This window comes from Myxocyprinus asiaticus, chromosome 12 (assembly GCF_019703515.2).
Source record: "Myxocyprinus asiaticus isolate MX2 ecotype Aquarium Trade chromosome 12, UBuf_Myxa_2, whole genome shotgun sequence".
NCBI lineage: Eukaryota > Metazoa > Chordata > Actinopteri > Cypriniformes > Catostomidae > Myxocyprinus > Myxocyprinus asiaticus.
Window position 1 is genome coordinate 51,309,029 of NC_059355.1, and position 23,487 is coordinate 51,332,515.

At 37.5% G+C, this 23,487-nt stretch overlaps 1 protein-coding gene across 1 annotated transcript; it reads right to left on the reverse strand.

Annotated features, from left to right (window-relative positions):
- Nucleotides 1–908: 908 nt before the first annotated feature.
- Nucleotides 909–13,733, reverse strand: LOC127449598 (PRELI domain containing protein 3B-like). The gene is made up of 6 exons (XM_051713133.1): nt 13,619–13,733; nt 8,906–9,074; nt 6,678–6,767; nt 6,266–6,336; nt 5,929–6,031; nt 909–2,865 (listed from the first exon to the last, which is right to left on the reverse strand). The coding sequence occupies exons 1-6, from the start codon at nt 13,648–13,650 to the stop codon at nt 2,749–2,751; spliced, it is 582 nt and encodes a 193-aa protein (XP_051569093.1). The 5' UTR covers nt 13,651–13,733; the 3' UTR covers nt 909–2,748.
- Between the last annotated feature and the right edge of the window lie 9,754 nt (nt 13,734–23,487).

Below are 23,487 nucleotides of genomic sequence, written 5' to 3' on the forward strand. Positions count from 1 at the left end.
GTCCCCATTGAAACCCATTAAAACTGCAATATTTGAGCCCAGTGCCATTAAAGCATAAAATCATGAATTCTATGATATTATGCTTTCATTCCGCAGCCCTGGCTTCAAAATGTAATTTTTTTTATATTTTCCAAAAGATGGCGCCATCATGTTTAGCCTATGGAGCAAATACATGCTTTTCCCCTATTTTCTGTTTGCTGTATTATAGAGCACTGCAGGACAATTGAATAAATGATGCAGCTAAAATTGTGTGTGTGTGTTGGTATGGATGTCAGAGTGTTTTGTATGTGTGTACTGAGAAATTTGTGTGTGTGTGTGTGTGTGTGTAAAAAAACAACAGTGGCATTATGTAAACAAACTGGCATTTAAAGGGTTAAAATTCAGAAAATGAATATTTGGTAGTTATGATCAGGACTGATGTTGGTTAAAAAAATTAACTCATTGAAAGTGGAAACTAATATTAATATACAACATTATTATGGCAGTTTTTTGACGTGGACATTTTTGTCCCCCAATGATCTCCGAGTAACTTTTTTGAAGTGACGCACAAGGGATAAGTTATACGCAAGTTATTTCAATCATTCATTTAATTGGCTTCATATGTTTGTATAATTTCTCTGAGGTTTTCAGATATATCCACAGATTTATGATTTGTTCATGCTGTTAATATATTATAATATTGCATAGTTTATCTACACAATTTTCCATTGGTGGTTTATATATTCACACAAAATTTATTAGACACATTTTAAGTTTTAAAGTAATATCATAGTAATTTGATAATAGACCCGCATGAGAATAGTACAACCATGGTCGAAAAATATGGCAGTACCAATGAACTTTTGAACTGTTCACTAGAATATATAAGTTCACTATACAAAAAAAAAAAAAAAGACAAAACAGACATATTACTATGAACGTTAGTTTATTTCAGTATCTTTAAGCAGCTTTGATTGGCTGTGCTTTAGGATACAGCACAGATGATTGACAGGTGTCACTCACCATTTCTGCTGTTTCAGTGGCCTTTTATTAGAACTAGTACCAAACAACTCTAAATGGACAACAGAAGTTTAAATAATTCCTAATATCTCAGCTTTTCCACCAATTTTCTTTTTTCGCATTGCAATTGAAAACAAAAGAAACCTGTAATAAACCATTTAAAATCTGCATAAATGTTGTTTAAATGCATTAGTTTTATTTTACAGTTAGTCAAAATGTTCCAGAGAAGTAAACTCCGCCAAACATTCAGTGGGTCTTCAATGCAATTTCAATTAAGAAAAAAAAAAAATACACAACTATCCGTAAAAGTTTTCGTTGTTTGATAGCATTTATGCAGAAGCAATATATCCACAAACAGAACTTGAACATCTTCATGCGTTTCAAACAGTTTCAATCCATTCCATTCAGTTAATATATCCCATCCAACATGAGGGTCTCACTTGATATTTATTTCCATAATGAAGTTTTCACCATCACTGACCATGAAGATGCTGAAGTTGTGATTTGTGGATGCACGTCACCATGGCATGAAACAACATAAACTTACAAAATATAAATAAATAAATAGAATGTATTTCTCCTTCTCAAATCTAACACTGCAGACTGCTAGTTGCACCTGTGCATTTGACAAAATCACCTCTCATTTTGACCTCTTAAAGTAAACAATGCCTTGGGTTTAGATTCAGCATCACAACTGGCCTGTCATTCATTAAAATCAAGGCAAGTGCCCTAATTAGAGAGTGATCATTAGCAGTATATGGAACAAAGTCAAGACAATAACATCCTGCTTGACATGCAACACATTGTTATTCTTTTAGCAAGCCTCTTGAAAATGTGTGGTGCAACAAGAGCATGTTGTAGTTTAGTACATAGTGCTCAGTGTCGTAGTTCCTCTAAATATGTTTGTTTTCTAAGCAGGCGCTGTTTTATCATGTTGCATGTTTCTGAAGAATCCAATGACAGTGGTCTACTGAGCCGCTCCATATCAGCCCGTTATGCGTCAGTGTTCTCTGAACCAAACACACACACGCACACGCACGCACGCACACACATAGAGATACACACAAATAGAGATACACACACATTTCAAAGAACTGAGATACTTCTGAGATGGTCCTCTACAATCTTTCAGATTAAATCTACTAGTCTGGATTACTGTGTTCCCTTCCTTGATGCTTAAGTATTCTGAATGATACTAAAAATAAATATTATAATAATATTAATAATGTTTCAAGTGTATAAGTGCTGGTGAAGCAACTCTGCCCAGCGTAGCCTGTGTTGAAGAGTTGCGAGCGCACTTTTTGCCCTCTGATGGCAAGAGTGGCATGTAACAGAGCTAAAGTTGGTGGCGTTTGGCAAATGGGTCCAACTAGTCATGCTGCATTGTATATGGCCTGTGCGTACCCAATCAACACTCTTATACACTTATTAACTCTAAGAAGAATCCGACACAGAAAACTGATATTCTTGAAGTTGAACTGTGCAACTGTCCTGTTATACCGATTCATTAAAACTACAAACTGTTTGAAAGTTTATCATATTTTGTTGACCGAATGCTCGACCCTTCCCCTTCGTGTTGTTGTTAGTCCCAGAGTTCTCTTGCCTCTCTCTGTCACGTAACGGCCACATTAGCCTCTAATGTAGACGCTTGAATGTGAGGGGGACACAGAGGATGAACTTCCGTGATCGGAAAAAGACGCAGTTAAGTGCACCGACAGAGAGGAAGGCCGAGTGATGTCACAGAAGGGTTTATTTCTCCGTGACCGCAGCAGCCATGGGCGTTCTCATGGTTCCTCTCGCTGTGAGGGCCAACTCTTCAATCTCAGTGTTCAAACGTCTGATCACCCACTCCATCGCCTCACGACCCTGCACACAGAGAATGCACAAATACACTGATTAACAGCACTGTACAAGAAACACATCGTTAGCTCCCTTTTGATCATGAACATTACCATTGGTTTGTTTTTCACACTAAACATAAGATTTGTAAAATAGCATTATTGTGTGTATACATCAGTGGTGGTACTTTAAAAAAATTTTTTTTTTTTTTTTTGACAGTAGACAGATATACAATGATATGATGAGATACAAATACAGAATCATGGTTTTCATTCAAAAACATTTGTAATTTTAGAATATAATATCCTATGGCATAAAATTGGTCTCGTATTAAATTTAGTATATTTAGAGTGCATGACCTTCCTCACTGTTTGGTTGAATATCTCGACTTCTTAGTTGACTAGAAGCTCAGTCTGGGTGTCGTTGGAAAGCTTTACGCTGACGTATAACATTTCATCATCAACAGTTGAGAACATATTCTGCAGATAATTTGTTTCTCATGCTTTTTCTGCCGGACTGCAAATTTTGTTCTGAACTTCCAAGACACAACATTGGATTATTTACCCAAACAAGCTCACAGACATGTAAACAATGGCTCATTTTAAAGAAAACAAACCCAAGGTAAGAGTTGATATACAGTTTGTAGCTATTTCTGACTAACAGACGCAGTGATTAGCACAGAAATGACACATACAGAAAACATATTTCACTTTGGGATGTTTTTGATAAACAATCAAACTGTGGTGTTACGACAACAAAATGAATGAGAGCTTTTATTTGACATATTTGTCTTTTTAAGTGCTATGTAAAATACTTTTATATCCATATGAATACTTCTACATCACCTCTAGGTGGCGCTCATATGCAACAGATGTTTTCAGGCCTTGTTATTTTGTGTGATGTATTCCCTTCAACATTCAGATTTTAAGCTTTCAAATGATACCACATATGCCTGACTTACATATCTGGTGACAAACATTTTAAGAATAAACTTTTTTCGCAATACACGCGGACCCTCCGGTTGAACAAGTAAAATAACTACAATAAAAATATATTTTTTTAGAATAAAGTTTATATTATATAGATTATAATGAAAAGTTTGCGACAAATGGCAGATGATAGATTTCCCATAGACTTCCATTGAAAATGTTTCCACACATATCTAGGGATCACGTTGTCATGGGGATGGTCTTTTGACTAGTAGTACAGACCAGAAAGCGATTGCCTAGCAACCATTTAATAACACCCTATCAACCACCTAGCAACACCCCCAAACACCCTTACATTGCATATACATACAAGTATCATAAAATATATATATTTTTTTTACTTGTTCGTTTATTCATTGTTGTCGAGAATCTGATTGCATTTTGACCACAAACAAGATTTAAGAAATACTCCGGATTCAATACAAGTTAAGCTCAATCGACACCACAAAAATTAATTTCAACTCGTTCCTCCTATTCTTTAAAAAATAAATTATATATATATATATATATATGACCATACAATATATTTCATTAATAGTGTATACTTTGTATTGTAATAGATTATGATTATTATTAATGATGAATAGATTATTAGCTCAGGAAATGTTTGGTGTGTTCAAAGTAAAGGAATATTCCACCTTTTCTTTAAAGAAAAAGCACAAATGTGTGTTCCAGTGAGACACTTACAATGGAAGTCAATGGGGTCAATCTGTAAACATTAAAATACTCACTGTTTCAAAAGTATAGACACAAGACATAAACAATATGTGTGTTAACATGATTTTACTGTGATTAAATCACTTACTAACCACATCTGTGGATAGTTAGAGACAATTTTATAACTTTGTTGCCATGACGACATAATGGCACACTAAAACCCTAAAATGAAGTTTTAAACAACTTTACAGTTCAAATAATACACAAGTTTTAACAGAAGAATTAATGTAAGTGCTTTTATAAAATTATGATCTTCACATTTCTGCCTTTAAACCCTCCAAAAATTGACCCCATTGACTTCCATTGTAATTGTCTCACTGGAACACAGATTTGTGCTTTTTTTAAAGAAAAGGAGGAATGAGTCGAAATTCATTTTTGTGGTGTCGATTGAGCTTAACTTGTATTGAACCCGGAACATTCCTTTAAGATTCATTTTTCACTGTTGTTTTACTCTTGAAAAGGTCAAAAATCACCCAAACATTAAAGGAGGGTTAAATGAGGGCCTGGGTAGCTCAGTGGTAAAGATGCTGGCTACCACCCCTGGAGTTCGCTAGTTTGAATCCCAGGGTGTGCTGAGTGACTCCAGCCAGGTCTCCTTAGCAACCAAATTGACCCGGTTGCTAGGGAGGGTAGAGTCACATGGGGTAACCTCCTCGTGGTTGCTATAATGTGGTTCTTGCTCTCGGTGGGGCACGTGGTGAGTTGAGTGTGGATGCCGTGAAGCCTCCACACGCGCTATGTATGTAAGACACGTGATAAGATGCGCGGATTGACGGTCTCAGACGCGGAGGCAACTGAGATTCATCCTCCGCCACCTGGATTGAGGCGAATCACTACGCCACCACGAGGACTTAAAAGCGCATTGGGAATTGGGCATTCCAAATTGGGTGGAAAAAATAAAAAATAAAAGGAGGGTTAAATTTGGGCTTCACTTTAAAGGTTGGTGCATTCTAGGCTTAGAGAAGATACCTGAACATAATCATATCAAATCCCAATTTTAAGATTCTGTCATCTTTTACCCTCATATGAAAGTCATACTCATTCCAAACCTGCTTGACTTTCTTACATGAAACATGAAGACGTTGTGCAGAATGTACCATAAGTCCTTATTTAAATCATTAAGTACTTAAAATCATCCCCTCCACGTTAGCTCTTAAACACTTTAATGTTTGTCTGTTCCTCACACAAAGCTATCCGTATGACTTCAGAAGACTTGGAGTATAGTCTACTACTCTAATACTTTTACGGTGCATTTGTGTAATTTTTGGAGCTTCACAGCCCCTGTTAAGAACAAGAACACTGCTAAAAATCTGTGTTCCTCAGAAGAAAGTAATGAAGTCAGTGATATGGGTTTTGAGTTTGGGGTTGAGTATTGTTTGCTCACCTTTCCTGCATTGGCTGAGATGGTGGAGGCCATTAATCCCTCCAAATAGCTGCTCAGACTGACACCCTTCACAGATATAATGGCCTCCTGAGTGAGCATAGTCCTGAAAGACAGTCAAGAGCTTCATCAGACACTCAAACGCCTCCACCGATATCACAAACACGTGAAGATCTCAATGACAGGAGTCCAACACATAAACAGATGTTTCAGAGGAACAGGGGCCACATAATTCATGTTATCATTGCTGTAAGCACTTCAGATTCGTCTCACTGTATGTGATGTGTTCAGATAGCTCGTGTGAAAGACATTTACACCAGACAACAGGGTAAAACCTTACTTCTCTGGGTCGTCCGGGTGTGGTCTGTATGTCAGCCGTTCGTCCACAGACACCATGTTAGTGAAGGTGATCTAACGTGAGAAGAATGCAGAGGGTTATGAGTGTGACACACTGTATGAGAATGTAATGCAACACACACAACACAACTCTGTTATACACAGACTGGAACAATCTCATTCCAGAACACATTCACACAAACTCAACACTCTGGATTCATGAAGAATGATTATAGAAAGAGCTTCAGAATGAAGAACATGAAGACTGAAGGATGTGCTGTAATTACTGTCAAAGCAATGAAACCTGCTCTCGGGCAACAACTGATTTTGATTTCAATGATAATTAAAAAAAACAGTCAGGTGGCTGCACGTAGAATGAATGAATGCATGTTTACTTTTAAATAAGTGCTGCTTACATTAGTGGACTGAAGTTCAAAGGTCTTCTCTTTAGGGTCTACTATGGAGTGCTCCTGAATGTATGTACATGTCCGTGAATTACCAATTATCTGCGGAAAAACAACAGAACAGGTTGATCAATAATTACATTCAATAGTCATTGAATAATTACTGTGAACAGTAGGGCTGTGCAATTAATCGCAATAAAACTGCGACATGAGTATGTGCATCAATGCATCGATCAGACAAAGAAATTTCCACATTTTCAGATTTACAATTATATAATCAGATTTATAACTACATATTTGGATTTACAATCCAAACATCTGGGATGGCGCCCTCATGAAGAACACAAATTAAGATTTTTAGAAGAATATTTCAGCTCTGTAGGTCCATACAATGCAAGTGAATGAGGGCCAAAATTTTGATGCTCCAAAATAAGGGCAAAATAAAAGTACTCCAGATGACTCTGGTGGATATGATAGGTGTGGGTGACAAACAGATAGATATTTAAGTCATTTTTTTACTATAAATTCTCCTCCCTCCTCAGTCAATCTCCACTTTAACTTTCACTTTCTTCTGTTTTTGGTGATTCCCATTTTTCGTGCATATCGCCCCCTAATGGGCAGAGAGGAGAATTTATGACAAAAAACAAAATGAGTGTGCAGTTTAATCTTGTGTTGGTCTTTCTATCACTGTTCTTTTAAAGGGACAGTTCACCCAAAACTGAAAATTCTGTCATCATTTACTCACTCTCATGCCATCCCAGATGTGTTTAACTTTCTTTCTTCTGCAGAACACAAATGAAGATTTTTAGAAGAATATTTCAGCTCTGTAGGTCCATACAATGCAAGTGAATGGTGACCAGAACTTTGAAGCTCCAAAAAGCTCATAAAGGCAGCATCAAAGTAATCCATACAACTCCAGTGGTTTAATCCATGTCTTCAGAAGTTATCCAATCATTTTTGGGTGAGAACAGACCAAAATATAACTCCTTTTTCACTATAAATCTTGACATCTGTAGTCTTCTTGGCGATCATGATTTTAAGCTCAATAACACGTCCTAGTACTTGACGTGTGCACAGAATGCTAGATGACGCTAGGAAGTGTAATCTAGCTTGAAATGGTCTTTTCTCACCAAAAACTGATTGGATCAGAAGGCATGGATTAAACCACTGGAGTCTTATGGATTACTTTGATGCTGCCTTTGTGTGCTTTTTGGAGCTTCAAAGTTCTGGTCACCATTCACTTGCATTGTATGGACCTACAGAGCTGAAATATTCTTCTAATCTTCATTTGTATTCTGCAGAAGAAAGAAAGTCACATCTGGGAGGTCATTTTCTGGATGAACTGTCCCTTTAAAGCCTTTTCATCTGGTCGCTTAATATCTTCAAACAGACATCTGGACTCTTTGGGAGTTCATAAAGGTTTAGAATGAAACTCAAACGTATATGCTGGAAGGTGTCAATCAACTAGTTCCCCATAACCGCTGTAATCTTAAATCAAGACAATACCTTAAGAATAATAAACTGACAAGTTCTAGAAATAAAACCTTGAACGTTCTGAACTGTGGAAGGTCATAAACTTGAATGGTCCTCGAGTAGTTGTGCAAACAATGCGAAAGGTCACATTCTGACAGCTGTCTGAAGTCATGCGGCTGCAATAACGTCACAGCGGTCCAGTTTATTCAGCTCTCCGACTGCAGGAATACGACACCAGTCGTATGAACAGAACAACATGTGCTGAGAACTGACCAGACATATATAGACATTCAGTGAGGTCAACGATGGGGCAAGAACCACCACAATCGCAAGCTGTTTTTTGGCCAAACCAGCACAAAGGTTCTGATCTACTAAGAAGAACCAGGTCAGAAATACATGACCAACCTACTCCATCCCATAGTTGAGCAACTGTACTCTTTCAAAACAGTTATATAGGCTTGGGAATCATATTAGCTTTAGAACCTGCAGTTTAATATTGCTTAACAGTTATTTCATCAAAACGTGACAAGGACAATAAGACTTACAGCACGTGCCACTACAGTATTCAGACTGTTCTGAGATTATCGGCTACTTGAATTTTTATATCCAGTCTATTAACTCTTAAGTCTAAACATTCCATTCACATTCTCCTGCTGAAGATGAAAAACATAAAACTACCACATTCTGCTGCTCTCTTTTAAGTTAAAAAAAAATCAATCCAAAAGGAAACAGATTAGGTTATTTTGTAAAATAAGAGAAGTTCATACAGATCTGACGATGGACGGCAGCCCCCACTCAGTGCTGAGCAGACGTTTGCTGTGCAGACGCCCCTGTTGGTCCACGTTACGATCCAACACATCCACTCCAAACACACTGGTGTTCATGGGGTTTGGGTACTTCTGCATGGCAGCTTTGGTCACTGTTTCCCACGGGTGACTGTGAGAGACAAACAGAGAAATACATTTGATAACTACATGAGTTAATGTACACTTTGAGTCAATGGTTTGGACACATCTACTCTCTTTTCTCCCCAATTTGGAATGCCCAATTCTCACTACTTAGTAGGTCCTCGTGGTGGCACGTTTACTCGCCTCAATCCGAGTGGCGGAGGACAAGTCTCAGTTGCCTCCGCTTCTGAGACCGTCAATCCGTGCATCTTATCACGTGACTCGTTGTGCATGACACCGCGGAGACTCACAGCATGTGGAGGCTCATGCTACTCTCCGCGCTCCACACACAACTTACCACACGCCCCATTGAGAGCGAGAACCACTAATCACGACCACGAGGAGGTTACCCCATGTGACTCTACCCTCCCTAGCAACCGGGTCAATTTGGTTGCTTAGGAGACCTGGCTGGAGTCACTCAGCACACCCTGGATTCAAACTCGTGACTCCAGGTGTGATAGTCAGCATCAATACTCGCTGAGATACCCAGGCCCCCTTAAAATCAGCTTATTTAAAAAATCTGACAAAGCAAGAAATCCATGTTTACATGACATTTGAGATGATTGCGTTATTCTCTGCTTTTGTCATCAGTCTGTGAAGCATCACGTGAGCACATTGGATGAGCCGGTAAGTACACCGGTTAAGGAGTTCACATGCAACGCAAAATCGGCACAATAGGCATCGGTGTAAGAACGTGCATGTAAAAGTGCACAGTCTCATTAAAACTTAAAATTCTTGAGAAAAAATGTTGGCATAAGCAGTTTGGAATTACCATTGAGCACGTTTACATGCACATTCTTACATAGATTATGCTTAGTATGCATAAGCAGTGAAACAATTTTGTTTTAAAAAATTATTAATATTTAGAAGAATCCTGTCCATCAAATCAAAGAATGTGACAGCAAATAGGAGGCCTTTAGACCCTCATGAAAAATCATTTTTATGAAAAGGCACATTTTGTATAGGTCATGTGGAGTAACCCTGAAAAACTTCATGATGTTAGTAAAAATATTTGTATTTAATTTTTTTCAAAAACAAATTCACCATAAAAATATATTTTAAACCCGTTCTGAAATGAATGATTAAGTTATGCACACTCGCATATTCTAGAGGCAAGCAAAGTATTTTATTAGCTTGATGGTTACACCACATGACATTTCCTATATCATTTAAAAAAATTATTATGAAACCAACATGGACACGGATTACACTCCAAACTACAAATTTAAAAGAGTTCTAATTTTTATAACCTTGGACAACATTATTTGTCAATCATCCAAAATGTTTCGATAATGCGAATATAAATTAAAATGTTGACTGTTAGTGTAAGTAGGGGTGGGTGATATACCGGTAGACATGATAAACTGGTAGAAATTGCCAACCGGTGTTCATTTTGGATTATTGTCTCCATCACGGTAACGCAAAATTACCACACGAGAAATGTGTACAGCACATAACGTACGCATTACACACACTGCTGTATAAATTGAAGGCGGAGCTACTGCTCGTTCCTCAAATTCATTTGAATGAGAAGAGGAGATTACGAAGGAGAAAGTGCATCATCCGGGGTGTGAAATTGGTCTGGCTTTAGAAACCGCGACACCTAACAGAAAACAGCAATTTGCGAAGTTTGTACATTGTGCACGTATATATCAGTAGTCAGGACTTCACGTGAGACTGAGAGAAATAATGAAACGCAGTTTTTCACTAACAGATGCACGTGTCATTAGATGAAAAGCATGTCTAGAACGTGAGAAAAAAAATGGCACCGAATCCACTTCTGCGGCATGAAATTTCACTTGAGCCACCGTCAAAGCAAATTCAATGACATTCATCCCACGCTGCAAACATGCCTCCCATCCAAACACACGCAGCTGTGTCTCGTGCAAGTCTGAAACACGCAAGTGTGCATGAGTGTTGAAGTCGTCCCGGTCCCTTCATTTGTGCTCCTGTGACAGAAAAAGCGCAGATCACACCCGTTACTCATTCTGGTGGGTTTTTAAAACACACATCAAAACCCTTTCTAAAATTCATTTCGAATGATGTTTGATATCAGGAAACAAACCAGACATATTTTCCTTCAGATAGTTTATCATTTCCTTATAGAGATGACCAAAAACACAAAGAGCCTAATTAAGTGTTTTATTTATGTTATTTTACTTTTTGCATTGCTTTGAGAAGATGTTAAGTTTCTTGAGGAAAGTTAATAATCATAATAATAAAAAGAAAAAAATTGGTGACATCATCAGAGTGAAATGTGGCATTTATTTTGTATTTTATTTTACTTTGACCATGTTTGTCAAGTTCAAAATAAAGAGAAAATTATATAAGTTTTCATTTATAAAGTATTTAATTCACTGACTGGATTACTCAATTACACAATGCGACATGGCTTAATATATAATACAATTTTATTGATTTTCAGAAAAATGTAACTATATTGTGATATATACAATTATCATGATATCAGATTACTCGTATCGTGATATAGGATTTTGGTCATATTGCCGGTATAGAAACATTAAATGACTTTAGTTTCATTTGTCAACCAGCAAACACATCTGAAGAGTTTTATTAGAGCTGTTAAACAACGCAACAGACAAATATGATACTGTCTGTCTGTAATTACATAATGTGTCTGAATCTGTGAATTACTGTAACATGATCATAGAGGAACTGCAGTTAAACACATCAGAACTTCACATGATGTGACTGCAGACAGCTTTCTGATGCAACTCAAAACCAAGAATTCATTATGAAACACAAACAGTACAAATCAGCCAAACAAACAACATTATGTTCATTACTGCATACAGCACATTCAGTCCTATGGACTGTCAGCAGTCACGTGACTCATGACATCAGGTGGGAAGTCCATGTAGGGGAAAGGTCGCCTGTATGCTGTCAAGGAGAGTTGTGCAATATATATCTGCACAAGCCTGCCAGCTGATATCAGATATTATTACTCATTCAATCATTATCTCATCTGAGCATCTGCAATTCATTCATTTCACCAGCGTGAGATTCAAAGTCCACGGCAGATGAGATGCATTACAAATAATGTGAATGGCAATCAAGAAGCCAGTCTGGTTATAATTCAATCGACTAGTTATAAAGTTAGTTCCGAGTCCTGCTGACCCACTGACACTTGATTCACATCATTATACAACACAGACCAAATAAAATATACTATATCTCACATGATGATGTCTAATACATTAATAACTCATTCTTAACCAGTCTGTCTGTGTTAGTCAAGGACATGCCGGTTAACTTGTTAAACTACCAGTGGAGTCTAGTTAGTGGATCAGAACTACCAGAAGTCATTTTCTAGCATTCATGTATTCTTCAGTTTTAGATACTATTATTTCATGGTATAGGGAGTCATTTTATTTGACTACAAAACCACTCCAAGATACTGAGCTTCATTTTTACATTACAAAACACTATTAATTTAACCCTTGTGCGACCTTCGGGACATTTTTGTCTTTTCGATCATTTTGGCTGTGTTAATGCCAATGGCATACATTTTGCTGAAGGTGTGTATTTTGAGGGAATTTTGATATTTCAAGCTCAGTTCCTATAATACATCTATAATACACTGTGTACACAAAATAGTTACACTCAGGACCTTCAGGACAAAAATGTCCCCATTGAAACCCATTAAAACTGCAATATTTGATCCCAGTGCCATTAAAGCATAAAATCAGGAATTCTATGATATTAAGCTTTCATTCCAGAGCCCTGGCTTCAAAATTTACATTTTTAATATTTTCCACCAGATGTCGCCATTTTCTCATGTTTAGCCTATGGAGCAAATACATGCTTTTTCCCTATTCTCTGTTTGCTATATTATAGAGCACTGAGAGAGAGAGTGTGTGTATTTGAGAGAATGTGAGAGATAGTGTGTGTCTGTGTGAGTGTGAGAGAGAGTGAGAGAGTGTGTATGAGAGAGAGTGTATGAGAGAGAGAGAGAGAGAGAGAGAGAGAGTATGAGAGAGAGAGATAGAAAGTGTATGAGAGAGTGAGAGAGAGAGTGTATGAGAGAGTGAGAGAGAGAGAGAGTGAGTGTATGAGAGAGAGTGTGTATGTGTGTATGAGAGAGAGAGTGTGTGTGTAAAAAAAAAAAAACATTTAAAGGGTTAAAATCCTGAAAATGAATGAATATTTGGTAGTTATAATCAGGACTGATGCTGGTTAAAAAATCGAAGTCAGTGAAAGTGGAAAATAATATTAATATATAATATATTTATGGCAGTTTTTTGACGCAGACATTTTTGTCCTCTAAGGACCTATGAGTAACATTTTTAAATTGCCACACAAGGGTTAAATCCCAATTGGGTCATATTAAAGATGTAATTAAAAACATAACTTTGTTAAAACTTCTCTTAAAGGTTTGACAGGAAACTAAAGCCGCCTCGTGCACCGTTCAGCTAATCGCGGCATATCTCACTCAATTGTGTCATAAAAACGCTGCCAGCAGTCAAATTATCACAGTATCGCAATAAAAATAAACATAAGACATTCACTAACTTGAAAATGTGCTCTGACGTCCAGATCTTCATGGTTCTTGCTGTATTTTAGGTGTTTAGTGAGTGAGGGCTGCGGCTCACTGTGAATGCGCCGCTTCCGCCGTTTGTTCGAGAAAACTAACGCTGTAGCTCCGCCCACCTGTGACGCATGTACATGCGCAGAACCTGATTCCGCCAATCAGAGGCGAGAGGTCTGAATGGAATTCTCCCGCCCAGAGAATGTACGCATGTGTGGAACAGAAGGGAACGTCACATGAGTGCGAGTTACATCACATGTATGTCTTCTGCACATACTGTACAGGTAATTTTGAGAAAGGTTACAAGGCCTAATCTTTCCTAAGGACCTCAAGTTTTTATGGACATGTACCACCGTGGTTTTGAGGTCATGGTAGCACTATTGTATTCTTTAAAGGACCTTATGTAAATACCATTGTCATGTAAATATGATAATCATTCAGTACCAGATCGTTACCATGGCACCGCCATCAGATACCATCATGGTACCGATGTGTGTTTTATTATTTTTAATAATAAAAACAGTTGTCAATTAATCCTTAAATGCATGGGTGTTTCACCAAACATTATTACATACTAGTGATGTGAAGATCGGATCATTTTAGTGACTTGAATCTTTGAGTCTTGTTCAGCAAAATGAACGAATCTTTATTCAAGTCATTTCGTTCATTTGAGCAGAATTAAATTATAATGTTACATTTTCAATAGCCAAACACGTCTGCTTTGATTATAGTCCCAATAAGGAAAAATTGATTATGCAGCCAAGGACAAATTATGAGAAACAGAGAGATTAATTCACCTCTGGAATATTCTTGACTGAATCGTTCATTGTTTTGTCACTGCATAGTGTATACGGCTGTCACGTGACAAAAGAACGAACGACTCGGATCAAAATACTCGAGAGGTGATCTTAATCATTTCTGTTTCCTGTACAACGCCTATGCGGTTTTCACGTAACAAATGAACGGAGGTTGCGCAATGCACATGCGCGGCCAACACAAAATGATCGAATCACTCTCTGAGACTACTTGTTCTTCTGAGTCACATTTTATTCACCAAAGTGGCATTCAACTGTTCACAATGTTTAGTTAGGACATTAATAACGTGAAAAATTACTATTACAATTTTATTTATTTTTTTTAAAACTTCTTAAACTACTTCAAAGAGTTCTCATCAAAAAATCCTCTAAGGGGGTAGCCTGGGTAGCTCAGTGAGTAAAGACTCTATCACACCTGTAGTCACGAGTTTGAATTCAGGGTGTGCTGAGTGACTCCAGCCAGGTCTCCTAAGCAACCAAATTGGCCCAATTGCTAGGGAGGGTAGAGTCACATGGGGTAACCTCCTCATGGTCGCTATAACATGGTTCTCACTCTCGGTGGGGCATGTGGTGAGTTGTGCATGGATGTTGTGGAGAATAGCGTGAAGCCTCCACACGCGCTATGTCTCTGCGGTATCGTGCTCAACAGGCCACGTGATAAGATACGCAGATTGACGTCACAGAGGCAAATGAGATTCATCCTCCACCACCCGGATTGAGGCAAGTCACTACCACGAGGACTTAAAGTGCATTGGGAATTGGGCATTCCAAATTGGCTAGAAAAAGGGGAGAAAATCTAAAGAAAAAAAAAAAGATTCAAGGAATCTGGTCAAATCTCGGTGCGTAAAGGGCAAGACAAGAAACCACTTCTGAATGCGCATGATCTCTGATCCCTCAGACGTCACTGTCTTAAAAAACATCATTCATCGGTAATGGATATCATGAACGTGAACATGGGCTTGGGATTACTTTAGTAAACCTTTGTTAGTCAACACCACTCGCTGCTGCATCCACAGATGCAAGTTAAGACTTTACTATGTAAAGGAGAAGCCATACATCAACACTGTCCAGAAGTGCTGCCGACTTCTCTGGGCTCGTTCTCATCTTAGATGGAAAGTAGAACAGTGGAACTGTGTTCTTTGGTCCGATGAGTCCACATTTCAAAAAGTTTTTGAAAAACACAGACGTCGTGTTCTCCGGGCCAAAGAGGAAAAGGACCATCCATTTTATCAGCGTCAGGTCTAAAAGCCAGTGTATGTATAGGCCAGGGGTGTGTCAGTGCCCATGGCATGGGTAACTCACACATCTGTGAGGGCAACATTAATGTAGATAGATAAGTAAAAATTTTGGAGCAACATATCCTGCCATCCAGCACCGTCTTTTCCAGGGACGTCCCTGCATTTTCCAGCAGGACAACTTCAAACCACATACTGCCCGGATTTCAAGTGCATGGCTGTGTAAGCAGAGAGTGCGGGTGCTAGATTGGCCTGCCTGCAGTCCTGACCATCTCCAATTGAGAATGTGCGGTGCATTATTAAGCACACCATCCGGCAACAAAGACCCCGTACAATTGTGCAGCTGAAGACCTACATAACGGATGAATGGGGGAAATTCCACTTTCTAAACTTAACAATCTTGTGTCTTCTGTGCCTAAATGCTTAATAAGTGTTATTAGAAGAAATGGTGAGGTTTCACAGTGGTAAACACTCGACTGTCAAACTTTTTTAGAGCGTTTTGCAATCATCTGATTTGAAATTACTGTACATAAAAAAAAAACTATAAAATTAAAAGGGTAAAACATCAAATAATGTGTAGTTGTAGAGCTTTCAATATAGCAAAGGGTGATTATAATTTACAAATCACTCCTTTTTGTTTTTATTAGCATTTTTCATACTGTCCCAACTGTCATATCTGTCATATTCTCAAAACATTTTCAAGACAATTCGAAAATAATTGCATAGAATATACTCTTGATATATTTTGATGTTTTCTTTTTCATTTATCAAAGAGATGATGCAACAAAGGCAAGGCAAGTTTATTTATATAGCACATTTCATACACAATGGCAATTCAAAGTGCTTTACATAAAAAGGATAAAGAAAATAGAAAATACATTTTAAAACCAGTTAAGAACGAGAAAAAGTAAAAATGATTAAAAATGAATAAAACAGAAAAAGAATACAGAAATACAATTATGCAGTGCAGACAGTGACTGCAGCAAATATAGAACAGGATTCATAACTCCACACTGATATTTCATGAGACACAACTGTCTGTCAAACTCATATTGAGCGACCCATAACACATAAACTACACATAAGATACACGTATGTATTTTATCAGGTGCTTATTGAGTCTAAATAGACACACAACTCACATAATTTCAGTAGTACACCCAAATGACAATAATCACATCATACTGTTCATGTGTTAAACCTGCTATAGTTTACTTCCTCGTTGCTTCTTCATCAAATATTAATGTCAAATGTAAATCAAGTCAATCACTGAAACAACAGCGCCACCTTGAGGAACAAATAACATGTATAATATGAACATGTACATGCATATAAGATACTGATAATTCACCACTGTCAGAAAATCAACATGATATAGTTGTAATTTGTATGAATAGTACCCATTTGTCTTGTAATAAACAAATATCTATATCATGTGATAGTAAACCTTTATAGAAAGATTGTTTATTTAAGTGTGAAAAAGTGACACTATTACATACCTAGGGTCTCTAATGATATAATTTTGGCAATTAACGGTGCACTCAGTAATTTTTGTTTTTGTGTCATTATTTTTTTACACTATTCATAAGAGAAAGGTTGAGGAATACTAAAGAGGTGTGGGCATAACTCCAAAACATGGATGAGGCACAGGGGGTCAGGGCTGTAGCATGGTATTCTGGGGCCCGTCTGGAACTGTGGGCCCCTAGAATCATTACCACCTTTCACCCCATTAGCTATGGCCCTGCAGGGGGTGGAATGAGGTTCCGAGTCACTAAAGACCCGAGGTATGCATTAATGGGTTTAAAAGTGTCTAGGAATCTATAGATATACTAGGGATGTACACAAGTAATCTATTAATCAAGTACTTGTTCAGCATTTCATATTTGACTAGTATAAACACTACACAATTATTGCAATTTGATTTTCTGTTGTACCTATTCCTGAAGTAGGCAACAATGAAACCGCTTCTCTCACCTAAATCCTGCCATTACAACTCAATGCATTGGTGGACGCTGTGGATGCATGACATTGTTAAAGGAACAGTACACCCAAAAATAAAATTTTATCATTATTTATTTATTTATTTCCCTTTTTTCACCCAATTTGGAATGCCCAATTCCTAATGCGCTTTTAAGTCCTCATGGTCACGTAGTGATTCGCCTCAATCTGGGTGGTGGAGGACAAATCCCAGCTGTCTCTGTGACTGCCAACCCATGCATCTTATCACGTGGCTTGTTGAGCACGTTGCCATGGAGACATAGTGTGTATGGAGGCTTCACGCCATCCACTGCAGCATCCATGCTCAACTCACCACACGCCCCACTGAGAACGAACCACATTATAGCGACCACGAGGAGGTTACCCCATGTGACTCTACCCTCCCTAGCAACCAGGCCAATTTGGTTGCTTAGGAGACCTGGCTGGAGTCACTCAGCACACCCTGCGATTTGAACTTGCGAACTCCAGGGGTGATAGCCAGCGTCTTTTACCACTGAGCTACCCAGGCCCCCAAATCTGTCATTATTTAAAGTGATTTAAATTCACTTAAGAAAACTTGGAATGGTTGTTTGTGTGAATGCAAATTTATTTTTCTGTCTTTTTTTTTTTAAATCTAGATGTTGTCTATGTTGAAAGTTGAACTTAAATTTTAAAAAGTAATTGATTGCTTGTATTTTTAATGTGTTAAGAGTACTCGAATACAAAATCATTCTAAATGCCCATCCCTAAGTTGTACAGTGCCAGTCAAAAATTTGGACACACCCACTTATTCTTTATTAAAACTATTTTACACATTTTAGAATAATAGAAAATACATGAAAACCATTAAATAACACATGGGACTGATGCAGTGACCAAAAATGTTGCACATATCCAAATTCTTTGATTTGAGATTGTTTGTGTTGATTTCTGCTCTGCACATTTCATCCTGAGATGCTTTTTAAACAATATAGAAGGAGTTCACATGTATGATGGACACTTGATCACTGCTGTTTAAAAAAATAAAATGTAACATTGAAAACAAAACATTTTAGTCTATTTTTATTATACTGGAACAATTTATTTTTGTTGACAAAAATCATTTCAAGCATTTAAGCCGTTAGTTCAAAAATATTTGAAGATCTCCAGTTAGGTCTCCTAAGCGACCAAATTGGCCCGGTTGCTAGGGAGGGTAGAGTCACATGGGGTAACCTCCTCGTGGTCACTATAATGTGGTTCTCGCTCTCGGTGGGGTGTGTGGTGAGTTGTGCGTGGATGCCGCGGAGCATAGCGTGAAGCCTCCACACGCGCTACGTCTCCGTGGTAACGCGCTCAACAAGCCACGTGATAAGATGCGCGGATTGACGGTCTCAGACGCGGAGGCAACTGAGATTCGTCCTCCACCACCCGGATTGAGGAGCGCATTGGGAATTGGGCATTCCACATTGGGGAGAAAAATTGCAAACTTTACTGCTTGCATCATGTCAGACATGGTATTATCCTTTATTTATATTGGCTCATATTCTTCTTCTTTTTTATTATGAAAGAAATTGATGCAATGGTTGTTAATGGTCATTTTATTATATTTCACTTAATTGTGCTTTAGTTCTTGCACACCCAGTTTTCTCTTGGCACACCCAAAGTCTTGTTTTTGGCTATGCCACTACTGTAGACATCTAGAACAGTTTCTGTGCCAAGCTCTGGAAAGTTTTGCACCTTTTGAAGTGAGCTTTTTATGAAAAAGATACAGAGTTATGATAGATGTGCACATGGACTTTATTCAGAGTAGTTTGAATGGGAATGAAAACGAGGCTGTGAGCGATAGATGTACAACACTTGTACTGTACTTGCTGTTGTTGAAAGTGTTTTGGACATTGAGAAAAAAAAATATTTCCAAAACATTTCAATACACACACTCAAAAAAACCCTCAGCTCCAGAAAACGAGAGTTGTAAAAAATGAAATGTGAGGAGCTTCATCTTTTATACAGTGCGTGTCATTGAAGATACTGTAAGTCTATCCTCACAGCCTCATTTTCATTCATGTCAAAAATAATACAGCAGCCTCAAAAGGGGGTCAAAATATCTGACAAAAGACATTTGTTAGGTTTGAGATAATAAAAGAAAACATCAAGTGTTGAAAAGGAAGATAAAGGTATTGTGTTTCATGTTGTTACCGGTGGTTCCTCTGTAGGACACCTGTGTCAGCTTGAGGGGACCCGACTTCATACATCCACTAAAAATCACCAACACACCAACTCAAAGTCATTAAATTCTGAAAAAAGCTCCAGCAGCATTTGAGACACAGTTCACACTTGATTTCACACACAATATTAAGAGTGATGCAAGTGACTAAATACTTTTTAACCTAACACTCAAAAAATTATTTTAGCCTATTTTTAAGATTTGCTAAAGTCTATTTCATAAGAAAATTCATTAAATTCAACTGTGACAACATTTAATTTATAAAATGTTAAATATTTATTTAATGTTAATACCCCCAACGGGGCTAAAGGCACAACTTAAGGAAAATTAGCTTTTTTCTGATACAAAGTGTATCAAGATTCGAGAAATACATTTCTTTTTATTGACTAATGAAACAACATCATTTATGTGAAAACAAATGACAACAGAAGTTTTGAATGCAATTATTTTTTTTAAATAAGGTGTCGAGGGCAACTGGGGTAAAATGCTTTCTCACTTGGGGTAAAAGTCCCCTAGGGGGGTTATATTGATATAGTGTAGATAGTTTTAGGCCACAATTTGCCAACTTATGCAAATACTTTTAAGACAGCAAGATGCTTTTTTGAGTAACAAATTAAGAAGATGTTTATTCAAAATAACCACATCAGAAAAGGGAAAATAATATCTTGTTCATTTTAATCACATTTTACGTTACATCAGTCAATGTGAGCCCACTTTGAACATTCTTCATGTTAAATCTATTCCCCCCACTTAAATGTGCAGTATGTAACAATTTTTCATGTAATATTCGCCTTTTTTTTGCCAATGTGTGAACGGCTTGTAACACAACTTAAAAAATGAGCCCTTCCCGGACTTCCTAGGTTGCCTATTAAAGCCTGTAGACTGATTTTCATGCGAAGGGAGCGGGTCGGTTTTGCCGGGAAAATCCAAAAGATGTGATGTTTATGCGTTCTCCCGAGAGCCTCAGTGCGTCTCTTCCGCTATTCAACAGCGACAACAAACTGCAACACTAGGTAACGTTATCTTAGAGATGAAATCCAGCAAACGTCCGGCTCCCAGCACAACACCGACTCCGACACAAACTCAGAGTAAACCAAAAAAACATTTATCTACTGAATCCCGTCCGGCTAAGTGGGAATGTGATCGTGGTCGACATTTGATTCCTGGAGGGAACTTCGTTCAGTTTTGGGGATCAAAACCGACCCTGAATTGGCGTTCTTGAAGTAACTTACATAACTACAAAGCATGTGAAATATAGTGCCATAAGGATTGATCTGTGTCATTACAGCTAACTTGATCTTGTCTGTACTGTAACTGTCATAAACAATGTTAATCTGTAATTATTCAGCAAGGTAAACTACAATAACACATGAAATGAATGCTAGACAATGTTCAAGATAATGCAAAAAGCTCCATTCATTAGTGTAACGTAACTTGGTTATACAGAAAATATATACAATCTATTATTATAAAACAATAGCGCATCGATATATTGATATATGTGATGGAATCACATCAATACTGAATTGTCAACATATTTATAATGTACAGTCTATTTTATAAACAGCTACTGTCATCATCCACCAAATATAGCTAACAGCTATTGATAAAGCTGGCTAGCTAGCTAACGCCGACATAGCCTATCGTATAAATGCAGTCAATGTATCATGCAAAGAAAAGTGATTACTTCAAACTACAGTCTCACATAGTCAGACCTATATCCACACTTTGTTTTAGCCCTGTTCCAGCACTGGAGACTCAAATATAATATACAGTCTCAAAGTTTGTAGTAAAACAATCATAACTGTGTCATTTTAATTATGCTGCCTCATCTGTCAGCATGATGTCGGTGAATCACGTTCAGTCTCTTTGTACGTTACGTCATTGTTTTGGTCGATGCTCGCTCACGTCCCTATGGAGTGTGTGCACGAGCAACAGGTAGCTGCTGCAGTTCACATAACGGCCACAGGTGTCACTAATAACAAGGGATTCTGAATCTTACATACTGCACCTTTAAGAAAAAAAAAATGTGTTTAATGGGAGATTTTTACCCCAAATACTCTCCTTTCACTTATTGGATACTCATTGCAATTTTTGGATATAATCACCTTGAACAAAACTGAGAATGACAAGTAAGTATTTTGTCTAAAAATAAATGTGATAATTTCCACGACTTTCATTAGCTACATTCATTTGCAACATAAAAAAAATAAATAAAAAATATTCAAACAAATGACCTCACAATCAAACTTTAGATATTACATGCAATGATCTCATGGATCAGGAAAATGTTTGCAGTGCATAGTGTTAAACAGGTGTTCAGGGAAGTGCTGTGGTAGTTTTGTGATACTATTTAGTGTTTTGGGAGAAAATAAAATTAAAGGAGCCTTTAGCCCCTTTGTATGCCACTCCCAGGGCCATTTCTGAGCATTTGGGGGCCCTAAGCTAAATACTTGGAGGCCTAAATCCTAATTCAAACAGACAGGTTTATAATTTTAGTCATTGCTCATGTATGCAAGAAGATCAAATCTTTGCACCAAAGAGGGGAAAATGATCATTTCAGACTGTGAATTTGATGTTGATTTGACACAGGCGCACTCTTCTGATGATGAAATATAATGCACAACATTTCAGGATTGAGGTCTGCTTTTGAGATATATCAATATCTGCACTTTCCCTTATCTACACAGTGAGTAATTACAAAATGTAAAAAGGTGAATAGGCTTAACTGTACTAATAAACTTGAAGTTTGTCAATGAAGTGGTCTAAGAGTATGTCAGGAAAATGATGCAGACATTGCCCTGAAATCATATTACTCAAGATATAAATCCACTTAGATTAAGATCAGTGAAATGTAATAATGCTCCCGATGCTGAGCTGAGATTATTAATGTTTCAAAGACACAATGTAAAGGAAGTTGCACAACAATCAGGCAGTTATCTGGATAACAGTGCTATTGTAAGTTAAGGAATAAGGTTACAAAGTTAATTTACTAGGGGTGAAACTTAATTTGTTGTGTTGGTCTGATCATATAGATCACAGTGTATGCATGATGGGAAAAGGCATTGCTGTCTCTAGGAAGTGTTTTCTGTTTGTTTCATCTTCTGTTTTAAAAGTAGTGCAGTCACTAGTTTTATCACACCTTGAGTGCTGCCCAATACTGTGGTCAAGTGCATCTGAGAAACATCTTTAAAACTTCAGATTGTACAGAATAGAGCAGAAAGACCAATATTTGTGAAATGCACAGAAAATTAACATGTCTCTCTGTTGGATCTAAGAATCATGGTATACTTTTATAAAGTCATCAGGTATCACATATCATGTTTCTTCTTTGAAAAGCTTGAAGTTGTGAGTTGTGGTTACGAGTATAAAACTCGTCAAGTGAGCTCAACTTCAATGATGACTCGATGAAGAGGACTGCTTTGTATCGGAGTTCAGATTTTTTTTTTTTCTCTTTTTATATGTGTAATGTTATGTTTTTTTTAATTTGCATAAGTTGTTTGGAGAATTTGAATATTTCTTAAACTTCCTCTTTTGACCTTTATGTAAAATGCAGGTTTGCGCAGGTGTTTGCTCACTTTTCACAGTCACTTTATAAAATGATAAAACTGTTCTGACAGTGA